Source organism: Monodelphis domestica, chromosome 4, assembly GCF_027887165.1.
Source record: "Monodelphis domestica isolate mMonDom1 chromosome 4, mMonDom1.pri, whole genome shotgun sequence".
Classification (NCBI taxonomy): domain Eukaryota; kingdom Metazoa; phylum Chordata; class Mammalia; order Didelphimorphia; family Didelphidae; genus Monodelphis; species Monodelphis domestica.
The window spans coordinates 38,131,827-38,158,762 of NC_077230.1; the positions used below are offsets into that span (position 1 = coordinate 38,131,827).

Here is a 26,936-nt window from a genome sequence, read left to right on the forward strand (position 1 = left end):
GTGGTACAATCGAATGTAATGGATTTTTCCATTAGTGGCAATGCAGTGATCCTGAAGAACCCAGAGGGATCTATGAGAAAGAACAGTATTCACATTCAGAAGAAAAACTGGGGGAGTAGAAACACTGAAGAAAAACAACTGCTTGATTACATGGGTCTAGGGGGATATGTTTGGGGATGTCGACCATAAAGGAACATCCTAGTGCAAACATCAACAGCATGGAAACAGGTTATGATCAAGAACACATGTAATACCCAGTGGAATTGCGCATCAGCAATGGGAAGGGCAGGCGCCGGGGAGGGGAGGGAGGGATAGTATATGATTTTTGTAACCAAGGATTAATGTTTGAAATTGACCAAATTAAAAAATAAATAAAATGAAATGAAATGAAAAAAAAAGAGTATGTGAGGCCACATTTGAATTAAGGACTTTTAAAAAAATTTAATTTGTTAGTCAATTTTTAGAACATTATTCCTTGGTTACAAGAATTATATTCTTCCCCTCCCTGCCCTCTCCCCACCCTTCCTGAATCTGTTGCTCAATTTCATTGGGTATTACATGTATCCTTGATCAGAACCAATTTCTATGTTGTTGGTGTTTGCATTATGATGATCATTTAGAGTCTACCTCCCCAGCCATATCTGAGTTAAGGACCTCTTGTTTCTAGGCCTAGCTCTCAATTTGCTAAGCCACCTGTCATTCTTTTTTAGAACTCTGTGCATTAAAAAAGAAAAAAAAAAACAAACCACTGGTAACCAGGAAAGCAGTTTTGTCGTTTTTGAACAGTCAGATTAATTTCACTGAAACAGATTAAAAAACATTAATCATGGAAAATGGCAAAATTTCATTTCATTTATAGTAAATAGAATCTCATATTTTATAAGGCCTAAATTGTAAATCCTCGTTAGTATGATACCTTTGTCTTTGACTAGAGATACTTGATCCATGAAATATGATAACTTACTAGACAAAAAAAAATTCTACTTGGATTCATTTATTTCCTAAGAGAATAGAATTTTGAGGGTTTTTAAAGTATACTTTCTCTCATAACATGTTTCTAGGATTTTCCTAAAATATAGTATTTGATTTAAGTTCCTTTAAGCTGTAAATGTCTGATATTCTGACCCTTCAATTTTAATTTAATTTTTAATTTTAAAAATAAATTATTAATACATTTAAGTATTGATTGATTTTATTATTCATTCTTTTACTTAAGTAAACAGGAATGTTTTAATTAATTTAATTTAATTTTCCATTTAATTTTTTTTTCAATTTGGGATTGTTTCAATAGCACAAGCATCATTGGACTCCCATCCAGATAAATAACAATTAATGCATGAAATCCCAAAACGTTTCACAACGGCAAACTATTACGGTAGTTCCTTAATGTATTTTAGGATTGTACGATGTAATTTTTTACTTCATCCAGACCTAGGGAATATTTTTCTATTGTTGGAAAATCTGTGTTCTTTAGAAATGATCCTATAGCAGCTTCATTTTCAGGTTCATTATGTAAAGAATTAGAAAATCTATTCATCTGAATAAGTAGATGCAAAGTTACACTTTTAATTTTTCTTTCCAAAGGAAATCGAAGTCAACAGGAAGAAAGACCGCCGGAAAATACTTAAGGCTATTAAGAAAGTTAGAGATTTTTGGGAAAAAAATCATCATTTCGTCTTACTATAGAAATTGATGGAAAAAAGACACAGAAACTGAAAGATATGGCAAAAATGGAAAAAGCAATTACTTTTGTTATATTTACTTTTCATCATTTTACTTCTATGTTACTTTTGTTATATGAACTTTTAAGGGATTTTACTTCCATGTTATTTCTGTTATTATTAACTTTTAATCATTTCACTTCTATGTTACTTTTGTTATATGAACTTTAAAGGGATTTTACATCCATGTTACTTTTGTTATATGAACTTTTAAGGGATTTTACTTCCATGTTATTTTTGTTATTATTAACTTTTAATCATTTCACTTTCATGTTACATATGTTATATGAACCTTTAAGGGATTTTACTTCCATGTTACTTTTGTTATATAAAATTTTAAGGGATTTTACTTCATTTGTAACTTTTGTTATATTTACTTTTAAGGGATTTAACTTCTATGTTACTTTTGTTATATGAACTTTTAAGGGATTTACTTCCATGTTACTTTTGTTATATGAACTTTTAAGGGATTTTACTTCCATGTTATTTTTGTTATTATTAAATTTTAATCATTTCACTTCCATGTTACTTTTGTTATATGAACTTTTAATCATTTTGTTACTATTACTTTTATTATTATTATCTTTTAATCATTTCACTTCCATGAAACTCTTGTTACATGAACTTTTAAGGGCTTTTACTTCCATGTAACTTTTGTTATATGAACTTTTAAGGGATTTTACTTCCATGTAACTTTTGTTATATTTACTTTTAAGGGATTTTACTTCCATGTTACTTTTGTTATATCACCTTTTAAGGGATTTTACTTCCATGTTATTTTTGTTATTATTAAATTTTAATCATTTCACTTCCATGTTACTGTTGTTATATGAACTTTTAATCATTTTATTACTGTTACTTTTGCTATTATTAACTTTTAATCATTTCACTTTCATGTTACTTTTGTTATATGAACTTTTAAGGGATTTTATATCCATGTTACTTTTGTTATATGAACTTTTATCGGATTTTACCTCCATATAACTATTTTTATATGAACTTTTAATGGATTTTACTTCCATGTTACTTTTGTTATATGAACTTTTAAGGGATTTTATATCCATTTTACTTTTGTTATATGAACTTTTAAGGAATTTACTTCCATGTTACTTTTGTTATATGAACTTTTAAGGCATTTTACTTCCATGTTACTTTTGTTATTATTAAGTTTTTAATCATTTCACTTCTATGTTACTTTTGTTATATGAACTTTTAAGGGATTTTACTTCCATGTTACTTTTGTTATATTTACTTTTAAGGGATTTACTTCCATGTAACTTTTGTTATTATTAAGTTTTTAATCATTTCACTTCCATGTTACTTTTGTTATATGAACTTTTAAGGAATTTACTTCCATGTTACTTTTGTTATATGAACTTTTAAGGAATTTACTTCCATGTTACTTTTGTTATATGAACTTTTAATCATTTTATTGGTGTTACTTTTGCTATTATTTACTTTTAATCATTTCACTTTCATGTTACTTTTGTTATATGAACCTTTAGGGATTTTACTTCCATGTTCCTTTTGTTATATGCATGTTACTTTTGTTATTATTAACTTTTAATCATTTCACTTCTATATTACTTTTGTTATATGAACTTTTAATGGATTTTACTTCCATGTAACTTTTGTTATATGAACTTTTAATGGATTTTACTTCCATGTAACTTTTGTTATATGAACTTTTAAGGGATTTTACTTCCATGTTACTTTTGTTATATGAACTTTTAATCATTTTATTACTGTTACTTTTGTTATTATTAACTTTTAATCATTTCACTTCTATGTTTCTTTTGTTTTATTATTAACTTTTAATTATTTCATTTTTAAGTAAGTATTATTTTGATAGAGGATAATTTTTGCACAGGTTAATAATTGTTAGTATCATACATATAACATATGAAAAAATGGTTATAATATGCACGTATACTTTTTTATAAGAACCAATATGGAATTTCCTCCATATGACCATACTGTAAAAAGCAATCATTCTAATCTAACAAAATTTTTAGCCATTTTTCCTTTTCATCTTTTCATTGCCACTGCCACCAGCTTTAAAGAATCTGTCTCAAGTACTCTTTATTAGTTCATAATCCCAGAGAACTCAATAGGCTTTAGTCAAGCCCTCATGATGCTCTGTTACTTTTGTTTCAGAATCTATATATAAACAAAAGAAATGCATATAAAAATCAGTACATGTTATAGATTTCCTGTAAGGATACATATTGTTCATGAGAATCTCCTTATTACCTTACTTTTTTGTCATAATCCTCTCCAAATCATATTTTAAGAGCTACAAAGTATAGTTTTATATTCATCACTCTCTTATAGAATTTAGTTTAAATTTCTATCAAAGTATTTTAAATAACAATGAAAATAACTTCATAAAACTTTCCCCCTTAAAATTTCAGTTCATTCTCTCATAAAGGTATAAAAGCTCAGTGGAATAAGGATACCTCTTTAGGATTCATACATAGGCACAGGCAGCACTTATGCTTTGGGACATGGGTGAACAGAACACGTTGGAGGGCAATGAAATTAGAGCTAAGAGATATCCCAAAACTATCCTCAATAAGGACATTGTAACATGTAAGGCATCCATTGATGTTAAGTGATCAGCCTAGATGTAATCATAAAACTGACTGGACAGGACCCTTCCTCCTGATAGGGAATATTTTAATATGGATACTTGCACACACATATGTATTTCCATTTAAGTGTGTATACACATATATACAATAATCTATACTAAAAAATAAGCATCATATGAAACTGAGAAACACTAGCAGCTATCCCAATAAATATAAGAGTAACGAAAAAATACCAACTCTCCTCAATACTATTTGAAATTTTTCTGGAAATACAATAGTAATAAGAAAGACAAATCCAGGACCTAAAGGGATGAAAACAGGAGTATATCTAGTTATTCTTATTTGCTTATAACTGACAGATGTCTTAGAAAATCCTAAAAAAATCAGGAGATATTGTAACTGAGATGAGAATTTATAGCAAATTTACATTCTACAAAGTAAACCCTCAAAAATCAATACTATTTCTATATAATAGCCACAAAGATTAAATGGGTAGTAATAGAGATAAAAATCACATTGTAAATAACTATAAATAGCTGCAAATAACATGTTAGGATCAAACTACTGAAATATACAAACTAATTTTATAAACAACATTATAAAGTGATCCTTGAGGAAGAAAAGAAAACTATAAATAGCTGGAGGGAATATTCATTATTCATGACTGGTGATCATAATTTAGGGCAAGTGTCAGTGCTACTGTGCTTAACCAATTTCTAGTGCTATGTCAATCAAATTTTAAAGGTTACATTATGAAATTCAATAGAATTATAACAACTCAATTTAAAAAATATATATAAAGGGAAATAATGAATGAAGACTGGGAAATATAAAGTCTGTTAATTAAATACTGAGTCCAGACTTCATACTGTTATAAGGAAGCAATCACCAAAGTCATACTCCAATGATTAAAAAATTGAAAATTAAATTTTGTATATATAGTCAGTGAAGGGTGGTTTAGCATAAATGTTTGTTCTATTGTGACAAAGGCTTTTTTCTATATCAAAAAATTATGTGGTTTAGGTCGTTTTTCTTTTCTATATGATTGTCTTTACTCTTTTCCTTATGTTAAACTATCTTTTGTATTCCCCCCATAAATCTAATTTTTTTAATCACAGATTGGTTTTTGGATCAATCACTGTATTTTGTTGACAGAATTTTACTAAAAATTGTTAAATTAAGTTTCATTAAAAGTCTGGACTTCTGTAATTTTTCCTTCCCTTGTTTAGGTGTTAGGATTATAATTATTCAGTGAAATTTAATAGTGCTTTCTCAATGTTTTGAAAATATTTTATGTGTATAGTAATACTATAATTATTCTTTGAAAGTTTGACTCAATTCAGGACTAGGAATTTTTCACCAATATCCCCTGAATTCCCACTTTGGCATGGCATTTCATTTATACTTTGATTTCTTTCTCTCAATTGGATTATTAAAGAACTTTATATGGGATTCTGTTAGTTTGGATATTTAACATGCTCGAAGATTTTTCTCTATTTTGTATTTTCAGTTTTATCATCATAAAATCATATAAAGTTGGAAATTATTTGATTCCAGTTTTGTGTTTTATTATATTTTCTAGATTCTTAATTGGATTTTCTTCCATCTTTCTAATCATGTTGATGATTTGTCAAATTTGTTCATCTTTTTCAAAAAATCAACTTGTAGTTTTATGCATTATTTTCATCATTTGCAAAGTGGATTTTTTACTTAGTTTTCTCTAATTTTTCATGGTTCATTTTTCTATATTTTCTATTTATTAGCTGCGTTTCAGATATTTTAGTATGTTATTTCATCCTTACAATTTCCAATTGCATTTCCTGTTTTACCTAAAAGTTTATCAATTAAAAAGTCATGTTGGTTTTCCAAGTTATGTCTCTTAAAATTGTTTTATGTTATTTCAAATTTTTTAAATTGTCTTTTTCCTATAAAATGTGGGAAATGAATAATAAACTCTTTTATGAATTTATATTGTCAATCAAATTTCTATATCGGCCATGTTGAAAAAATACGAATGTCTTATTCTGTACTCTTGAGTCTTTGATTTATCAGGAGGCAAATAGTATGCTTTTTCATTAAGCATCTTGAATGATGGTTGGTCATTACACTGATTAGAATTCCTAATTTGTTCAATGTTTTTGTCATTACCATATTGTTCTCCTTGGCTCTGTTTACTTGTCTCTCCTTCACACTTTACAAGTCTTCCCATTATTTTCTCAAACCTTCTTCCATTATTTATTGAAATACAATACCATTCTATCATATTTCCATCACATAACTTTCGGCCATTCCCCAATTTGTGGGCTTGCCTTCAAATTTCTATCCCTAGCCACATTAAAAAGGTATATAATATATTTTAAAATATGTATGCAAATACATATATGTGATATATAATATCCTTATGTATATGCTATCACTCCCTTCCTCTGGCCTCCCTCTCATTACCCCATTTTCCCACAGTAAGGCCAGTTACATCTCTCACTATGAGTTCTAAGGGGGTAGTATCCTTTTTTATACTTTTTAAACTTTTACCTTATGTCTTAGTACCAATACTAAGTAAAAAGTTCCAAGGCAGAAGAACAGTAAGGGCTAGGCAAAGTTGCCAAATTTGAATGCAGGACCTGTCTGTAGGTCTGGCTCTCTAACCATTGAAAAACTCAGCTGTCCTGGTATGATCCCTTAATAATAAAGTCTTCAGCCATCATATCAGTGTGTTATGTTTACCCTATTAGGTGATTAGGAGCTGGTTACTTTAACACTATGAACATCAATTAGACTTTGGTAAGAGATATTTGCTTCAACAATATAGTAAGAAAAGAATTCCAAATATTACCCCAACACCTTTTCTCCTATTTCAACACAATCACAGGCAAGGATGAGATCATACTTAACTTGGATTTGATCCACAAAATTTATTTACAAATCTCTCACTGAACAATGGAAGACTCTCTCTCTCTCTCTCTCTCTCTCTCTCTCTCTCTCTCTCTCTCTCTCTCTCTCTCTCTCTCTCTCTCTTTTTTGTTTTTAAGCATAGCCCAGCCTGGACCCCAGGCCCCAGACTTTCTGTAAGTGGCTAGAGCTTCTGAACTTTTAAAATGCACAAGGCCTGGCCATCTGCATTCTCTTTCACCTAAAAGAAGACAAAAAAGACACAAAATGACAAAAGTCACAGCATGGCATGTACTCCCAACTTTAGCTCAAATCCAGGTAAGACATGATCTGAGAGCCCTATGGCAACTGGCCATCCTCACACACTCTACACGAAGGAAAGGGCCTTGACCATGTTTCCCGTTGGATACTTTTGAGTATACCCCAGTTCTACAGCCCATCAAAAAGGCTCCTCTTCACCACTTTGTCAGAGGACCCAAAACAAATACCTTGCAAATACTCCACAGCCTGCAGGGAGATCAACCTATGCCAGTTCATAGATGGGTCTGTTTGGTTGGCTTTCCATTATGATCACAATAAATGTTTCTGAAATAAGAAAAGTACCCCAAATGCCTAAGATTAACCACTATTTCATGATGGAAAATCCTTCATCAAGGGATTGAAACTACAGTTCTCAAAAGAAAAATTGTAAGTTATCATCAACTTTATTAAACATGATTGCAAATCATTAATAAAATTGTATGCAATAACAGAATGGGGGCTCTACCTCAGGAGGTAGCATTACAAAAGGTCAGAACTGCCAATTTTGGAGAGGATATATAAAAATTAGCACAATGAGTTGTTCTACCTTTGACATGGCATATCCATTTGGGAAAACAATTTGGAATTATAATTTTGAAAAAGTGACTTAAAATGTCTATGCCCTTTGAATATTTTACTCTCAAGCATACATTCCCAAGAATCAAAAAAAACTAAAAAGGTCCCCCTGACATCTAAATATTCATTATACCCTTTATGTTGTTGGAGGCAATTAGGGGAAGAAGTGGTTATCATGCCGGGCATGGTGTCAGAAGACACAAGTTCAGATCTAGTTTCAGTTACTCATAGCCTGGGCAAATCGCTTAAATGTTATATTGTCTGTGTCTTGGCTCAAATTTTGCTCAAATAAACTCGGACAATATAACATTTAAATGAAGTAGGTTCTGGGAATTTTTTAAGGTTTATAATCCTAACCTTATGAAGTAGGTTCTCAGAATTTCTAAGGTTCACAGCACCGAGCGGGCAACCTGGACAGAGCTACAAAGGCTCCACATATTGCTCTAGCCTTCCAGGAGGTTTTGGCCTCAGGGCATATCCAGTAGAACCCAGCTGAATTTAATCCCATCAAAAGTCTTCAGAGGTCAGGGAAGTCCAAACTCCAAGATCCCTTCCTCACAGACTTCTGGACTTTAATATAAAGAAGGAAACTATAAGTAAATTAGGTGAACACAGAATAGTATACCTGGTAGACCTTTTGGAAGGGAAAGATTTTAAAACCAAGCAGGACATAGAAAGAGTCACAAAATATAAAATAAATAATTTTGTCTACATCAAATTAAAAAGTTTTTGTACAAACAAAACCAATGTAACTAAAATCAGAAGGGTAACAACAAATTGGGAAACAATCTTCATAAAAACTCTGACAAAGGTTTAATTACTCAAATTTACAAAGAGCTAAATCAATTGTACAAAAAACCAAGCCATTCTCCAATTGATGAATGGGCAAGGGACATGAACAGGCAGTTCTCAGCCAAAGAAATCAAAACTATTAATAAGCACATGAAAAAGTGTTCTACATCTCTTATAATCAGAGAGATGCAAATCAAAACAACTCTGAGGTATCACGTCACACCTAGCTGATTGGCTAACATAACAGCTATGAAAAATAGTGAATGCTGGAGTGGATGTGGCAAAGTAGGTACACTAATTCATTGCTGGTGGAGTTGAGAATTAATCCAACCATTCTGGAGGGCAATTTGGAACTATGCCCAAAGGGCGATAAAAGAATGTCTGCCCTTTGATGCAGCCATAGCACTACTGGGCTTGTACCCCAAAGAGATAATAAGGAAAAAGACTTGTACAAGAATATTCATAGCTGCACTCTTTGTGGTGGCCAAAAATTGGAAAATGAAGGGATGCCCTTCAATTGGGGAATGGCTGAACAAATTGTGGTATATGTTGGTGATGGAATACTATTGTGCTAAAAGGAATAATAAAGTGGAGGAATTCCATAGAGACTGGAACAACCTCCAGGAAGTGATGCAGAAGGAAAGGAGCAGAACCAGGAAAACATTGTACACAGAGACTGATACATTGTGGTACAATCGAAGGTAATGGACTTCTCCATTAGTGGAGATGCAATGTCCCTGAACAATCTGCAGGGATCTAAAAAACACTATCCACAAGCAGAGAATAAACTGTGGGAGTAAAAATACCGATGAAAAGCAACTGCTTGACTACAGGGGTGGAGGGGATATGACTGAGGAGAATCTCTAAATGAACGCTCTAATGCAAATACCAACAACATGGAAATGGGTTTGAATCAAGAACACATGTGATACCCAGTGGAATTGCGTGTTGGCTGTGGGAGAGGTGGTGGGAGTGGGGGAGGGAAGAAAAGAAAATGATCTTTGTTTCCAATGAATAATGTTTGGAAATGACCAAATAAAAATTAAAAAATAAATAAAAATAAAACCCTTTTCTCTCCCTACTCAAGTTTGGGGGAACTCAGGCTTTGGCAGCCTGAGCCCCCTGCTAGTCAAGTTGACTGACCCTGGGTTTGGCCCCTTGGCCACAGTTCAGAAACAGGGCAACAGGAGCTGAGGTAAAGCCTGACAGAATCAAAATGCCTTTTTTCAGGTTTCTCTTCTCTCATTCCCTTCAATTGAGAAGTGTTGGGGGGAAATTTCCTGTCACAAGCAGGAAAAAGTGGGTAACCCTCAGGATAAAGTCTTATTCAGCCTTCTCTCTTCAGCTTCTCCCCACTGAAAGACCAATTGCTCTTCTGAAGATAACCTTCTCTTCCTCAAGATTCCAACCTCCTGCTCCTGGTGCCCCTTCCCCAATGAAGTGATCAGATCCACACACTCTTCAGCCTGGCACTTTTTGTTTAGTGCCTGCCTCTGTCACAAGATCTAATGTTGGGCATTTTAAGTGAAAAATTCAATTATTTAGTTTTTTATTTAAAATTATTCATCTAGTGTTTCATAGAATGATTGAAAATATTTCTTTATTCTGAACTTAAGCATTACATAAAGTGAGCATGTCTCAAAGTAGAAAAGTGGTTTGTATATAGAATTAAGAATCTCTACCATATGGAGCTAGAATTACTTTTATTGGTATATAATCCATTCAAAATGTTTCTTTCAAATTTATCCTGTTTCTATGGTTTATAAAAAGGTTAATTCTGGGCTTCCTTCTGTTATCTTTTATGTAGATCCTAGGTTTTTTTTTTTTTATAAGAACCCAATATTTGATCAATTACCCCAAATCTATACCACTGAGTCTCCAATGTCTCTTAGACAGTACCATAATGTTTAGATGATCACTGCTTTATAGTACAGTTTAAGATCTGGTACTGGTAGGCTCCCACCATTCACATTTTTCCCCCATTAGTCCCCTTGATATTCCTTTGTACTTCCAGATGAATTTTGTAATTATTTTTTCGAGTTCAATAAAATAGTTTTTTTGGTAGTTTTATTAATATGGTACTTACAAAGGAAATTAATTTTTAGGTAGGAAGTATCATTTTATTATGTTAATTCATCCTAGCCATGAGTCATTGTACTTTCCCAATTATTTAGATCTAGTTTTAATTGTGTGGAAAGTGTTTTGTAATTGGGTTCATATAATTCCTGCTTGTCTTGGCAAGTAGATTGCTAAATATTTTATATTGTCTAGGGCAATTAAAATGAAATTTCTTTTTCTAAGACTTGCTGCTGAATTGTTGTTGGAAATATATAGAAAAGCTGATGGTTTATATGGGATTATTTTTTATTCTATAACTTTACTAAACTTGTTATTTCCATAAGCTTTTTAGTTGATTCTCTAGGATTCTTTAAGTATACCATCACATCATCTTCAAAGAGTGATAGTTTAGTCTTTCCATTGCCTATTCTTTCCATTTCTTTTTTTTCTTCTACTGCTAGCGTTTCTAGTACAATGTCGATAATAGAAATCATAATGGGTATTCTTGGTTCACTCCTGATCTTATTGGGAAGGCTTCTAACATCTCCATTGCAGATGATGCTTGCTGGTGGTTTTAAATAGATACAGTTTATAATTTTGAGGAAAGGCCCTTTTATTCCTATACTTTCTAGTGTTTTAATAGGAATGTGTTGTATTTTGTCAAAGGCTTTTTCTGCATTTATTGAGATAATCATGTGATTTCTGTGGATATGGTCAATAATATGGATGGTTTTCCAAATATTAAACCATCCTTGCATTTCTGATATAAATCCCACCTGGTCACAGTGAATAATTCTCATGAACACTTGCTAGAGACTTTTTGCTAATATTCTATTTATGATTTTTGCAACTATATTCATTAAGGAGGTTGGTCTGTAGTTTTCTTTTTCTGTTTTTGGTCTGCCTGACCTTGGACTCAGTACCATAGTTGTGTCATAGAAGGAATTTGAATTTCTTTGCTTATTTTGTCAAATAGTTTGTAAAGTATTGGGATTAGTTGTTTTTTCAATGTTTTCTGGGGATTTTTTTCTTAGGGAATTCATTGAAGGCTTGTTCAATTTCTTTTTCTGAGATGAGATTGTTTAAATATTCTATTTTCTCATTTGTTAATCTAGGCAATATATATTTTTGTAGATATTCACCCATTTCACCTAGATCTTAATAATTATCTTAATTACCTCTTCATTAGTGGTGAGGTCACCCTTTTCATTTTTCATACTGTTAATTTGATTTTTCTTTCTTTTTTATTAGATTAACCAGTATGCTATCTATTTTATTTGTTTTTTTTTCAAAGTACCAACATCTAGTCTTATTTATTATTAGTTCAATAGTTCTTTTACTTTCAATTTTATTATTTTCTCCTTTGATTTCTATGATTTCCATTTTAGTTTTTATTTGGGGATTTTTAATTTTTTCTTGTTCTGGTTTTTTAATTTGCATGCCCTATTCCTTGACCTATTCCCTCCCTGATTTGTTGATATTATCACTCATGGATGCAAATTTTCCTTTGAGTACTGCTTTGGCCTCATCCCATAGATTTTGATCAGTTGTTTCTTCATTGTCATTCTCTTCATTGAAATCAGTAATTGTTTCTTTAATTTGTTCTTTGACCCAACAGTTTTGAAGAATTAGATTATTTAAGTTTCTAATTAATTTTAAATCAGCCTTTCCACAAGCCCTTATTGATTATGATTTTTATTGCATTATGGTCTGAAAAAATTGTATTCATTACTTCTGTTTTCCTACATTGGTTTGCAATGTTTTTATGCCATACTACATAGTGAATTTTTGTATGTGTGCCATTCGCTTTTGAAAATAAGGTATATTCCTTTTTATTCCTATTTATTTTTCACCAGATCTCTATTATCTCTAATTTTTCTAATATTTCATTCACTTCCTTACTTCTTTCTTATTTATTTTTTTGGTTTGATTTATCTAGTTCTGATAGGTGAAGGTTGTGGTCCCCCACTAGTATGGTTTTACTATCGGTTTCCTCTTTAAGCCCCTTTAGTTTCTCCTTTAGAAATCTGAATACTGTACCATTTGGTATATAGATATATGTTGAGTATTGATATTTCTTCATTATTTATACTGCCTTTTATCAAGTTGTAATTACCTTCCTTATCTCTTTTAATGAGATCTATTTTTTCTTTAGTTTTGTCTGAGATCATAATTGATACTTCTGCCTTCTTTGTCTCATCTGTAGCCCAGTAAATTCTGTTCTACCCTCTTACCTTTGCACTGGATATGTCTACCTGCCCCAAGTGTGTTTCTTGTGGACCACATATGGTAAGATTCTCATTTTTAATCCATTTTGCTAACTGCTTCCTTTTATTGGTGAGTTTGTCCCATTCCCATTTCCCCCTCCATTCTTACTTCCGCCTTTGATTCTGCCTTTTCTCTTAAATTAAGGAAGAGATTTGGGGATTGGAAAAATGGGATAACCAAAGGTTTGTAGCAAGGTATGGAGGAGTTGAGGGGAGAGAAGGAATATTCCTCAGTGAGGTAAAGGAGATAGATGCCTCCTACTGAGAGGAAGCAGCAGGGGTCTGATTAGGACTGTTTGTCTTTGAATGACTGAACTGATGTTCGGCCCCCTCTTTGCCCCAAAGAGATAGTCCACTTATCTGACTGCGAATTCAAATAAAATAAAGTTTAATAACCAGTTTGGATTGGAGAGGTATCAGGAAAAAAGGGAAGAGTGCGGTCCCTAAATAAGGTTGGAGTCTGTCTCAGCTTTTGGAGCTGAGGCCAGGCCTCACAGGCTGGCAGAGGGTTCCTCCCACTCCCATCTTCTGTGCTAGTTTTGTTGATTTCAGAATCTTAGCAGTAGATAGAAAGCAAACAAGAACAGTTCTAACTTTCAGAAACTGGTTGGGCCTGTGTCTTCGGACTGAATTGAGAAGAGGCACTAGGAATCAGGACTGGGAAGCCAACACTCCTCCCACCTCCAACACCAGGAAGGAAGTAACAACCAGGCAGGAATAAGGGCTAGTCACAAGACCCAACTGCCACTCCCAGTTGCCCCTTCCCCCACCAACTATCAGTCTTGTTTCCTTTCCAAATAGCCTTCTTACCCTTCCCCCTAACTTTTTGATTTTAGTCAGTCTCTCTCTTTTCCCCTCCCTAATGTTACTCCCTTTCCAATGTCCTCCTCTCTTATTTATTCCCCTCTTACTATAGTGCCTTTTAAATGACCCCCCAACCTCTCCCTCTCTTGTGTAGCTCCCCTCCCCACATGCCCATTTATTATCCTTCTACTTCTCCATAGGAAACAATACAATTCTCTGCCCCAATGGATCTGATTGTTCTCTCTCTGAGTCAATTTCAGTGTGTATAAGATTTAAGTATTACATGTTGCCAAACTCTTCCATTCTTCCATTGAATTGATCTTCTCCCCCTCCCCCATGAGCTTCTTTATGAAAAATATATTTACCCCATTTTATCTCTTTTCCAATTTCTCTTAGTATTAACCTATGTTTACACCTAGTTTTTTAAATACATTTTGACATATCATCCTATACAGTTTGTCACTGTACCCTCTTTCTAGCTAACCTGATGAAAATGACATTTTTTAAGAGTTATCAATATCTTTTCTTATAGAAATACAAATCATTTTTGCCTCATTGGGTCCCTGAAAAAGTTTGGTTTTCTTTCTTTTTTCTTTCTTACCTTTTGGTGATTCTCTTGAGTTCTGTTTTGGGGTATGAAATTTTCTGTATAAGTCAGGTCTTTTCTTTAGGAATGCTTGGAAGTCTTTTTAAAATTAAATTACCAAAATTTCCAGTGCATGACTATAATCAATATTGCTGGGTAGTTGATTCTTGGTTGTAGACCCAGTTTCTTCATATTCTGTAATATCATATTTTTTGCCTTGCAGTCCATCAGAGTGGATGCAGCCAGTTCCTGTGTTATCCTAACTGTGCATCCATGATATCTGAATGGTTTCTTTGTAGCATCTTTTCCTTAATCTGGAAGTTCTTGAACTTGGCTATAACATTCCTTGGTGTTGTCAATTAGCTATTAAATGCAGCAGGTGGTCTGTGGATTCTTTCAATCTCTACTTTACCCTCTTGTTCAAGAATGCCTGAGCAGTTTTCTTGAATAATTTCCTGTAGAATGATATCCAGACTTTTTTCTTTGGTCATGATTTTCTGGTAGTCCAATGTTTCTTAAATTGTCTCTTCTGGATCTATTTTTTAGGTCTTTTTTCCCAACGATCCCTTTTTCTTCTGCAGAGAACTGGAATTAAAAAATGAAGAGATGGAATTGAAAAGAATAATAGAAGAAGAAGGTCAGAAATATAAAAAAGACCTCAAGGAAATTGATGAAAGTGTGAGAGTACAGTTCATATATATATCTATGATTAAAAACCCAGTGTCTGGCTCACATATTTTCCCTCTTCTTTGTGAATAAAATCTAAATTCTGTGACTTCCAAACTGAAACCAGAGGGTTCTACAATTAATCTCCAGTGTACCTTGAAATAAATCTTATTATATATACATATATGCATATAAATCTCATATACTCACAGCTTAGCAAAGGACCAGACACATAAAAAGCATTTAATAAAGGTCATTATTTCTTTCTATATACACATGACAAGATGTATAAATTTATACATACACACATTTATATATGTGTCTCTGTGTGTGTAACTTACATCTATATATACACCTCTATCAAAGAACAGGATACTTTTTTATCAAAACTCTCCTAACATCATTCTAACTGCAAATGGTCTGGTCCCTGTAATTTCCCAGTTCTTATGGCACTTTCACTAATTTTGTCTTTGAACATCTTTACTAGTCCATTCTACAAAATTATAATCTCCCTGGAGACAGAATCTGTCTTTTCCCTTTCATATACAATACTACACACAGAGAGTGGTTTCATTTTATAATATTAAGAAGGAAGACCTACAATGAAATCCCTCCTTCTAATGTCCATCCTGGATGTCTAAACCTCACCAAGTCGGTAACATCTTAGTGCTCTGGGAAACTCTCTGCAACTAGAGAGCAATGGAAGTGACACTTTCCTTCAAAAAGTTAATTCTTCACTGGGAGATCTTTTTGCCTTTGAATTCTATCCCTAACCTCATCTACTATGTCTATTCCTATCCCCTTTCCCTTTCCCATCCCCATTTCGACCTCTATACCAATGTCTATCCCTATCCCTAACTTCATGTTAATCCTTAAATCTATTTTGATTATTATTCCCTGACAACCTATTCATGGAATTTGTGTATAAGTATTTTTATTGTATAGTATTAAGGGGTTAATTGCAGAGCAGAGAGGCCAGATAAGTGGCTAGCAGGTACAAATGAGTTATTTATGGAATAGTTATGAATGCTGGAGAAAAAAAGGTTTGAATAAATTGAAATTAATAGAATTATTATGGTTGCACAAATTTCAGACTAACAACTTGATAGAGAAACTTAAAAAATACGTGAACATATCTGAAGTGAATATTGGAAATCAGCCTGAGGAGACAGTAAAAGAAGATATAACAACAGGGCAATTATTGGCCGCAGAGGATATCAGTTTAGGTAAGAGTTTGATTCTTGATTAGGCTGAAAGGAATCAATTAGTGTCAAGAAAAGAGGCAGCAGAGGTTATAATGTAAATATGGAATTTTAGCTGATAAACATTCTGTTGGTCTATTAACACAAATATTTTTAATTTTTTAATTGTACAATTTTAATTTTAAATTAAAAAAATTTTAAAATTAAAAAAAAATTTAAATGTTACATGGAGAAACAATTTTTGACAAGTTTTTTTTTTTACCATTTTAAAATTCAGATTTGCTACTTACCCTCCTCCAACTCCCAGACAAGGTGATTAAAGGAGAGAGGAGCATATACCCATACTTTCATGTTATACATACTTCAATGTTATTTCTGTCCATAGATGATAGAAGACACCTATCACTCTTACAATATAAATCTCATGAAGGTTATATTATAGGAGCAGATGTCAGGTTTTGATCTGTCCTTAGCTTCTAAAATTCTGTCTTTGGCTACAGACACTATTTTCTTCATGAATCCCTTGCAGTTATCTTGGAGACTTACTTTACTGATAATGGTTTTAGTCCTTCACAGTTGATCATGGCAAAATACTTCTGTTACTATATACATTGTTCTTCTGGTTCTGTTCACTTTTTTCTGAACTCACTCTTTCACTGTTTTTTATGGTACAATAGTATTTCATTATAACTATATAGAAGAACTTGTTCATTCTTCTCCCACATGATGAATAACCCCATAGTTACCAATTCTTTGCCTCTACAAAAAAAGGTGCCAATAATATTTTGGTACAGTTAATTCCTTTTATTCTATCTTTGATCCATTTGGGATACTAAGCCTGTAATGAGACTACCGGCTCAAAGGGTATGCATAGTTGTCTTTGGGTATGGTTCCCTATAGCTCTCAAGAATGGTTGTATCAGTTCATAGTTCCACCAACAGCATATCAGTGTTTCATTTTTCCCATGTCTCCTCCAACATTTATCATTTAAGTCAGTTTAGCTAATATGAAAGTTAAGAAGATATATCTCAGAATTGTTTTAATTTAACTTTCTCTCATCAGTAGTGATTTGGAGCATTTGTTCCTATAACTGAATAATTTTAATCTTTTCCTCTGAGAACTGCCTGTTGATATCTATTTCTTGATTGGGGAATGTTTTGTATTCTTATAAATTTGACTTGGTTCTCTATATATTTGAGAAATGAGGCTTTAGTCAGATACTTTATATAACCCCCCCCCCCCATTGGTTGTTTCCTAGATTTGTTGTTTCCTTTCTCATTGGTTTTATTTCAGTAAAATCTTTTAAATTTAATTAAATTAAAATACTTTTAAAATTAAGTAAGCCATGATTTACATATTTGATTTATTTTTTCACAAAACCAACTTTTTTTCTTATTTGTTAGTTCTATAGTTTTATTTCAATTTATTCATATCTCCCTTGATTTTCTGGATTTCCAAATTGCCGTTTAATTATGGGTTTTTAATTTGTTCTTTTATAGTTTTTTACTTGCATAACCAATTAATTTATGTTCTGTTTCTCTATTTTATTAATATAAGCTATGAGATATGAATTTCCTCTAAGTAGTGCTTGGCTACATCCCATAAATTTTGTTTGCATTCCATAAATGTTGTTACTGAAATTGTTATTTGTTTCTATGATTTAATCTTTGATCCATTTGCTCTTTAGGAACAGATTGTTTCTAATTCTAAAAATTAGTTTCTAATTTATTTTTAGTCTTCTGCATTTTGTGTCACTTTTCTAGCATTCTGGTCTGAAAAGTATGGATTTAATATTTCTGTTTCTATACATTTCGATGTGAGGCTTTTATGACCACTTATGTGGTTGATTTTTGTGAAAGTCACACATATTGCTGAGAAAAAGTGCATTCCTTTCTATTTCCCTTCAGTTTTCTCCAGAGGTCTATCATGTCTGGGTTTTCTAAAGTTCTCTTTACCTTCTTAACTTCTTTCTTGTTTATTTTCTGGTTGGATTTATCTACTTTTGACAGGGGAACGTTGAGATATTCCCCACTAGTAATATTCTTATTTTATTTTTCCTTCTGTAACTTCATTAATTCTTCCTTTATGAATATGGATGCTATGCCATTTGATGTATAAATGTTTAATAATGATATAATTTTCATTATCTATCAAACCTTTTATCATTATGATATTTCTTTCCTTATTTCCTTTGATCAGATCAGTCTTTGCTTTTGATTTGTCTGAAATCAGATTTGCTATCCTGGCTTTTATTACTTTATTTGAGGCATAGTATATGCTACTCTAGCCTCTTTTATTCTGTGTGTGTTGTGTCCTTGTTTTAAATGTGTTTCTTGTGGGCAGAATAATGTGGTGTTCTGGTGTTTAAACAACTCTGCTATCCTTTTCTGTTTTATGTGTAAGTTCAGTCCATTCACATCCACATTCAATATTACTAATTATGTTTTCATGCATCTTATTTTCCTTGTTTATTCTTCTCTTTCTCTCTTTTCAGCCTTTCCATGTTCATAGATGTTTTGTTATTGACTATCACCTCCCCCAATTCAACCCTCCTTTTTTGTTCACCCTCAACCCCTTATTCTCTCTAACCTCCTACTTCCCTATAGGGTAAGATAAGTTTCTACAGATGAATATGGCTGTTATTTCCTTTTTGAGCTAGTTCTGATGAGAGTAAGGTCCAATCAGAGTTAAAGCACATCTCCTCCACTGGATTTGCTGTTTATGTGCCTGTTAATGAGAAATAGTTTGCCTCCTTCTAGATCTCCTTTTCTCTCTTCTCCATTTATTCTTCTTTCCCATTCCCTCCCATTTAATATCATCCCATCTTATTTAGCTTCCTTTCTTTGATGCATACCCCTTTTATTGCTCCAATATTAAGTATTTTAGATACTTTAATCTTAAGTATTATTTTCAATATTAAGTATTTTAGATTCTTTAGCTTTAGCTTACCTTTGAAATATTATAGATGTCTTAATTATTTCAATGATCATCTTGCCAGGTATGAATCAACTCAATTCAACTTTCGCAAAACTATCAAGTATTATTCCTCTCTTGAGTTTTGAATTTAGTCATCAAATTTTGTTTTCAACTTTTTTGCATGAGAAAAGTCAAAATTTCCCTATTTCATTAAAGAGCAGTTGTTACCTTTTGGAAGATTAATCTTGGTTTTACTCGGTGTATAATTCTAGGTTGCAGTCCTTTGAATCTTTGCTTTTCAGAATGTCATATTCTGTGCCTTCCAGTCCTTTAATGTAAAAACTGCTATGTCCTGGAGAATCCTGACTATGGCTCCTCAATATTTAAAATGTTTCCTTCTGGCAGCTTCTACTACTTTTTCTGTGGCCTGGGAGATCTGGAATTTGGTTATAGTAGTACTGGGGTATTTTATTTTGGGTTCTCTTTCAGGAAGAGATTGGTGGATTCTCTCTATTTCTATTTCCCCCTCTTGTTTGAGGATATCGTAATATTCCCTGAGGACTTCTTAAAATATGGAATTCAGGATTTTCTATTGATCATGGTTTTCAGGTATTCTGATGATCTTCAGATGATTTCTCCTGAGTCTATTTTCTAGGCTGGTCATATTTACAATTGAAGTATTTCAGACTTTCTTCTATTTTTTTTTTAATTTTGGATTTTGTTTTATTGTTTCTTGCTTATGGTTTCATTAACTTCTATCAGTCCAATTCTAATTTTAAGGAGTTTTCTTCCTTGAGTTCTTGGGTTGCCTTTTCCACTTGACTGTCTTTTCTTTAAAGGGTTGGTTCCTTCAGGTTCTGTTTTGTTTGTTTTGCTTTTGGGTTTGTTTTTGGTTTTGTTTGTTTGTTTGTTGTTGTTGTTGTTTTTTGGTATTTATTCCCATTTGGTGGATTCAGTTAATTAGGAAGTTTTTTTCTTCAATGATTTTTTTCCCCCAGCTGTTGAGTTTTACAATTAATTCCCTTATATTTTTTAACTTCTTCCAGGGATTCTTTTTAAGATCTAAACTCCTTGCCCACTTTCTTTAGAGGCTTCACATGTTTCCTTTATGGCATTGTTGTCCTCTTCTGAGTCCATATATTGATCTTCCTTGTCACTAAAGTACATTTCCCAGGTCAGTTTTTTCTTTTTTTACTTCTTTTTCCATTTTTTTCTTTCCTTTGTAACCATATTTATCTTTTGAGATCCTTCTCTGTACCTGGAGTAAAAGGGTATATTGTTCTAAGATTACAGAGTACTCTTCTCTGGTATTTGGTGTAGGACAAGCTGCCCTTGTTCCTCGTGGTTTGTCTGTCAAGGAGACAGCAGTACTGGCATGTTCTGGGGAGGTTGGCAACTGATTCATCCAACTATATTTAGCATAATGACTTACCAGTTCCCCCATTGTTTTGTGGGTTAGTCTGGTCCCCACTATGTTGCTTCACTGCCCCTACCAAGTAGCCTGGGTGGAGAAGGCTCCCTGCTTTGATTTCTACTGCCCCAGGCTTTCCCCCACCACATGTAAGTAAGCAAATTACTTCACTGTAGTTCTAGTTCCCGCTTCTTGCATCCCTGTAACCTCAAGATTCTTTTGCCATTTGGAAGTGGATAGTTCATTGTTAATTCTAGTTCCATCTTTACTCCTTTGGAGTCCCAAGGCTCTGATGTCACATGAGAGTTTGAAGGTTCCTTACCTTCTCTACCTGTATAGAGTGACCCCAGCTGGGTTCCAAGATCTGCCAGTACTATCAGATTGCTCTCTTCTCTTACCTAAAGTGAGATGTTGCTCCAACTTTTCTTTGTTTTGAGGCAATTTGTTTTCTTTTGTTTTTGCATTGAGGAAATGGAGTGCCTTTTCTTCCTACATCTTATCTTTCAGCATGTAACTTTTGTCTTCATGCAAAATCTGAATAAAAGTGAAGAGGGCAGTTCTAAAGAGAGGAAGCTGCTGAGGTATCTATACACATAAATGTACATATTCACATATGTACACACATATACATCCATATATACATATACATATCTATATGTCTGTACGTATATGCATGTGTGAGCATAGAATGCCTTCCCCATTTTAAAGATTTTTTTTCATAGACATTGAAAATGTTTTTTTTACCAAGAACTCCTTGAGAGCAGAGATTGACTTTTTTGTCTTTTTCTGTATCCTTGGTGCTGTACCTGGAACACTTCAGAATGAAGTGTTCAGAATCAGAATCAGAAATCAGAATGATTGTTGACTTATTCAAAACCTAGAATTTATTTTTTTAAGATATATTATCTATATAAAGAAGAATGTGCATTTTTGAAAGACTTTCAAGTTTTTGAACTATAACACTCAAGGATGAGATAGAACATTTTATTATCCCTATTACTACAAGAGGAAACTAAGAATCACAGCTGATGATTACCTTTGGCTTATATGTTTCTGTGCCAAGAATAATCCCATGTGCCTTACCACCAAGTTTATACTCTGCCTGATTATTAGTAAATTTTCTGGGAAAAAGAAACATATAGACATACACACACACATACAGACAAAACACAAATACACATACAAATGGTATCTAGGCTGGGGCAAAAACTGAAGCTAGTGAGTGGGGAAAAGATTGCAAAAACAGAAAATTACTCATAAATTTATAAATTACCTATCTTTAAGATCAACGCTGCCATACTCTTAAGAGATGTGCATTATACAATGTCACATGTATCTGATTTCTTTTAATGTAAAATACTCTCTGTAAGGCATATCATCTTGTTTTATCTTCATGACAACTCTGTGGAGGAGGTTACATAAATATCATTTTCCAGATTTTACGGAAAACAAAAACAGGAAGATTCTGGAAATAAGACAGTACTTGTTCAAGTACACCCAGCTAGTAAATGGACAAGCCAAGATTCTGTAGAAAGAATGCATTGTCACTTTAAAGATATATTACAGAATCCAAATTGTAAGAAGGAATGGAATACATTCTCTCCCTAGTTAATCTGTGTCACCCTAAGATTTTATTAAGCATGGGACTCACTCTAATTCCCTACTTAAAATGAATGTGTAAACTCTAGCTTGAGTCTCTAGCTGCCTTTCTAATGAGACTCACCATCACCTTTGTCAGAGTTATGCAGAAAGTGAGGCAGGTCAAGATTCTTTTGAGAAAAGTGAGTTGGGGGGAGGATTCAGTCTATTTCGCCTTCTGCAGATTTGACTATACCATTTACTAGCTGTTTGGAACTTTGAACAACTTACTTAACTACTCATGTTCTTTAAATCTCATATGAAAAGTAGTACTGTGAGAACACCAATCTGACCTTTTGGTGTACATAGTTTCAAAGGAGAAATGCTTGGAAAAAATATTGGACAAATTAAATAAAGAAGTATTATATATACATTTACATATACATATACATATATACATATTCTGAAAAGAATGAGTTCCACATACCAACCAGTGAAGTTTCCTAAAGAATACAGTTCTTTCAGAACAAAAATGACACAATAGAGAAAAGAGAAATGGATCCTATTTTGACTCTGGCAAAGGCTTAAAAGTACAGGTAAATTTGGAACAACGATTGCCCAGGTGCCAAGAAGAGGAAAAGATCATGAAAAAGTGGTTGGAATGGAACAGAGAGGATATTATAGAACAGAGATGATGTTATAAGCATCAGTGTTTGATATTAATAAACATTTTAATCACTGACATAGATAAAAAATAGATTCCATATGAAATTTGCAAATAATTTGTTTTAGCTATAATTTTCCCAAACCTAGTACTATGGAAAATATATTTTTGAATGTTTTAAATGAATATTATTTTAGATATATCTGTATCTATCTCTTTAGATCTATATGACTGTCCATCTAAATTTAACTGTTGGCAAATAAGTATGCGATGGCTTCCTTTCTTAGCTATAGATGTTAGACAACCTATATAGATGTTAGACAACCTATCTATATAGAAGGTTCATTAGAAATCACTTTCTTGGGTGTCATCATTTACCTGAATTTGTCTGGTATTGTGAATATGACAGCTTTTGGAGCATCATTGCCATTGCTAACAGTAGGCAATCTGGTTCAGCCTTTTGAGTCTGGGGTGAATGAGTCACAGTGGGAAAGTGGATGATGCACTTCAGGGGCTGTTATTTTTTTGGCTGCTGAGTACCATTATTATGGTGATATGTTCAGTTGGTGTTCAGGGAGGGTTAGAACTACTGTGAGAGCTTGCTGAATGCTTTTCAGGGCTGCTTATCCCCGTTTGGTGTCTACCTCTTTCCCAGCTCTTACCTGTGGCTCCAAGCTATAGTTTTCAGCAGCAGCCTGTTAAAACTGTCCAGGCAGATGGGTTAAGCTTGGGTTTATGTCTAACTCTAGGCTTGTGAAGACCTCTCCTGCCAGAACAGATGGATGAGGCAAAATTTGTTTCAGTAGCCATGAAGGTGGCTGAAGCAAACACTTTCGAGTGCTTAAAACTTGGACGGCTATTAGAGACACTGACATCATTCAGGTGCATTTTCAGTCATCCTGACTTTTGTCTTGCCACAGGATTTAGATGACTCTGGAAGAAAGAGTGAGGCTGACAACTCTGGGCAACTCACTGAAATCCAATTCACACATAAGTTAAGATATTACCCTGTGATGTCACTGGTATTCTTTGAAATGAAGGGTCACCACCACCACCACCAATTGATGGAACATATTTTTTATTGACTGAATCATCCTTTTATCTTCTTAAATCTAGCTTTGTTTTAAACTGCCCTTGCAGCTGGCTAATATTTTCTTATAAATTCCAAATGATCAGTTTTTCAGGAGGAAGCTCAAAAATTATCTATTCAATCCACTCATTTTGTAGGTGAGGAAAATGAAGCCCAGAGAATACATATAGATGACTAGCTCCCCTGCTAAGACTTCAAGTGTCTTGCCCCTAAATCCAATGCTCTATGTTCTTACCTATGCTTGATAATATAGAGGGTCATTAGCAATAGGAAGCAATTAAAGGTTGCTGTTGCCTCTGGTTAAACCTAGGAAGAAACTTATACTGTTCTACTCATTGAATTATTCATATTCTTAGATATCACAATTAAAAAAGAACAAGTAGAAGAATTAGTAGAAGAGGAGATCAGCAGTGGCAAACCTGCAGTGGGAAAAGCTCCAATGCAGTTTTCCTGGTTTTGGTAAGAGATGTGCTTTTTATAAATGGATAACAAAATTCTTAACAGACAAAATAATTTATTTCTGCTGGATTTTACCCCAATTGGCTACCATTTTGCTGTGTTTTTCCTTTATATAAAAGAACCTCATTATTTCTGTATGGTTTCTCAGTTGTTCACATCTTCCTCAAATGGACTCTGGCATAGAGGTATCCAACTCACAGCCTATGGACTGGCCCCAAGATATCCATTTCTTTTTGAGTTTGATAACACCAACATAGAGGAAAAAATATAGGACATAGAGTGTATCTAGGGTCAAATTGGAGCTTTGTCACTTCAACTTGTGTGATTGAGGTTATGTGATTTCTGATCAATACGTTTGAGATTTCTCATCTATATAAAATGAGGGGATGGCACAAGTTTACATCCAGTGTTACTTCCAAATCTACATCAGGGAAACTTCAACTCCTTACAAGACAAATCATGTATTAGTTGTGTTTAATGTAGAGGAGGAAGCGGTAGAGAGATGATACCATGCCACATGCACAAAACTTTTAACTTAATTGACTTCCATTTCTTGTTTGTTTCTTTTTTTTAACATAAACGTCAGGTTAGGTTATACCTATTCTCTTCGATATATGCCAACATAGACATGTGCCCCATAAAAAACCAAAGTTCCTTTAACATATGGCTTTATCTTTCTTATGGAATTGAAATTTATGAATTTTTATAGTGTGTTTCTCTTTAGGTAACTTTTTGCATCATAATAGAATATATTTTATGCTTTAATTATTTCCCTCTCAAATCTTGGATGATTCTAGCAATGTCCAAGGATACAATTGGCGGAGCTTCTTTTGTTTTAAAAAACATGATAAACAAGTACAGAATGTGCGCAAGCAGGAAGAAACTGACCTAAAGGTAAATTTTCATTATTTGAAATTTGTCATAAAGATTTATGTGCGTATCTCCATTTTAATTACTAGGGAATGAGCTTTTAAAATAATCTCTAAGACCCTTTCGCAGTTTTCACTGTCAATGGTTATATAAACATAGGCCAATCTAAGCTTTTAAATATTGTCTCTCTTGATCTCTAGCTATTTGATGATGCCTCTGCTTCTTTTATACCCCAAAGCTGCTGGTGTCTGACTGGACAGAAACTCAAGTTGGCCATTGGTTAAAGAGTATTGGAATGAAAAAATATATCCTGAAATTTGATTATAAAAGAGTAAGCAGTCAAGAACTTCTTGAATTAGACAATGATGCATTAAAAGTAAGCTTCAGAATTGGCTTTTTATATATGCTACATACAATTTTATATTAACTTATTTTATGTTGGGCATTGGATGCAAAACTACAAATAATGGGATTCCTATATATGGCCCATTTGACAACCTTATGGTTTTAAGGAAAACATGTTAACTACCTTTTTGAATGTAGTTTCAAGAAATGTTTTTTAATGTGATTTGCTCCCCCTTTTTTTTAGTATTCCTGCCATATGGTCATTCCTTTTTATTTCTATTTATTCATTGAAGCCTTATACCTTCCGTCTTAGAATATATAACATGTAAATTTCCAAAGAAAAAGAATTTTAAGGGGTGGTCAATGTGAGGCAAGTGACTGTCTCAGCATCATACTTCTAGGGGGTCACATTTGAAACCAGGATCTCTTTTCTCTAGGTCTGGTTCTTAATCTATTGAGCCACCATTCTTTTTTTTTTAAGAATTCTATGTATTAACAAACACTGGAAAGCAGAAAAGCAATATTTTAATTTTTGACCACGCAGATTAACTTCACTGAAACAGATTAAAAAACAGTAATCATGGGAAATGGCAAGCTTTCATTTCATTTATAGTAAATACAATATCAATATTTTAAGCTTTAAATATCAAATATTGGTTAGAATAACATCTTTGTCATTGACTAGAGGTACTAGAGGAATATGATAATTGACTACACAAAACCCTGAAATATATTCTACTTGGATTCATTTGCCACATAAGAAAATATTAGGAGGATTTTTTAAAATATAGCTTCTTTCACAATTATTTCTAAAATGTTCCTAATGTATTCTATTTAAGTACCTCTAAGCTGTAAATTTCTGATATTCTGGGTTCTTCCATTTGAAGACAAATGAAAATTATGCAATTAAAAATAATAAAAAAAATGTATAGTGTTTCAAATGCAACCATCTCTGGGCTCCCAACCAGTTAAGCAAATAAAAATTAATAGATGAGAAATGTAGCTTCAAGTATAATTATGACACCAATAAGAAGTACCAACACTCTTCTTAGAAAAGATAGTTTTTATGTGAATTCCTTAATGCCTTTTAGAGTTCTACAATGTAATTTTTTTACTTCATTCAGAGATATTGAATATTTTCCTAATGT

General features: G+C 33.0%; 2 protein-coding genes across 3 annotated transcripts in view; both read left to right on the top strand.

Annotated features, from left to right (window-relative positions):
- The window catches only part of LOC103102961 (uncharacterized), a 32,743-nt gene extending 30,712 nt beyond the window's left edge, over nt 1–2,031 (top strand). Inside the window, exon 12 of the mRNA XM_056793301.1 lies at nt 1,585–2,031. The gene's annotated coding sequence lies outside the window, so the exon portion shown is untranslated. The remainder of the gene's footprint in view (nt 1–1,584) is intronic.
- Nucleotides 2,032–12,742: 10,711 nt separating this feature from the next.
- The window catches only part of LOC103099266 (uncharacterized), a 142,444-nt gene continuing 128,250 nt past the window's right edge, over nt 12,743–26,936 (top strand). The window contains exons 1-6 of one of the 2 annotated variants that reach the window (XM_056793304.1): nt 12,743–13,219; nt 15,169–15,265; nt 16,347–16,479; nt 24,471–24,573; nt 25,371–25,467; nt 25,682–25,819. In XM_056793304.1, coding sequence (XP_056649282.1) covers nt 15,194–15,265; nt 16,347–16,479; nt 24,471–24,573; nt 25,371–25,467; nt 25,682–25,819 — 543 coding nt within the window. In that variant the 5' untranslated portion in view covers nt 12,743–13,219; nt 15,169–15,193. Of the gene's footprint in view, nt 13,220–15,168; nt 15,266–16,346; nt 16,480–24,470; nt 24,574–25,370; nt 25,468–25,681; nt 25,820–26,936 lie in introns of those variants that run through there. The other variant, XR_008911077.1, reaches the window with a different exon arrangement.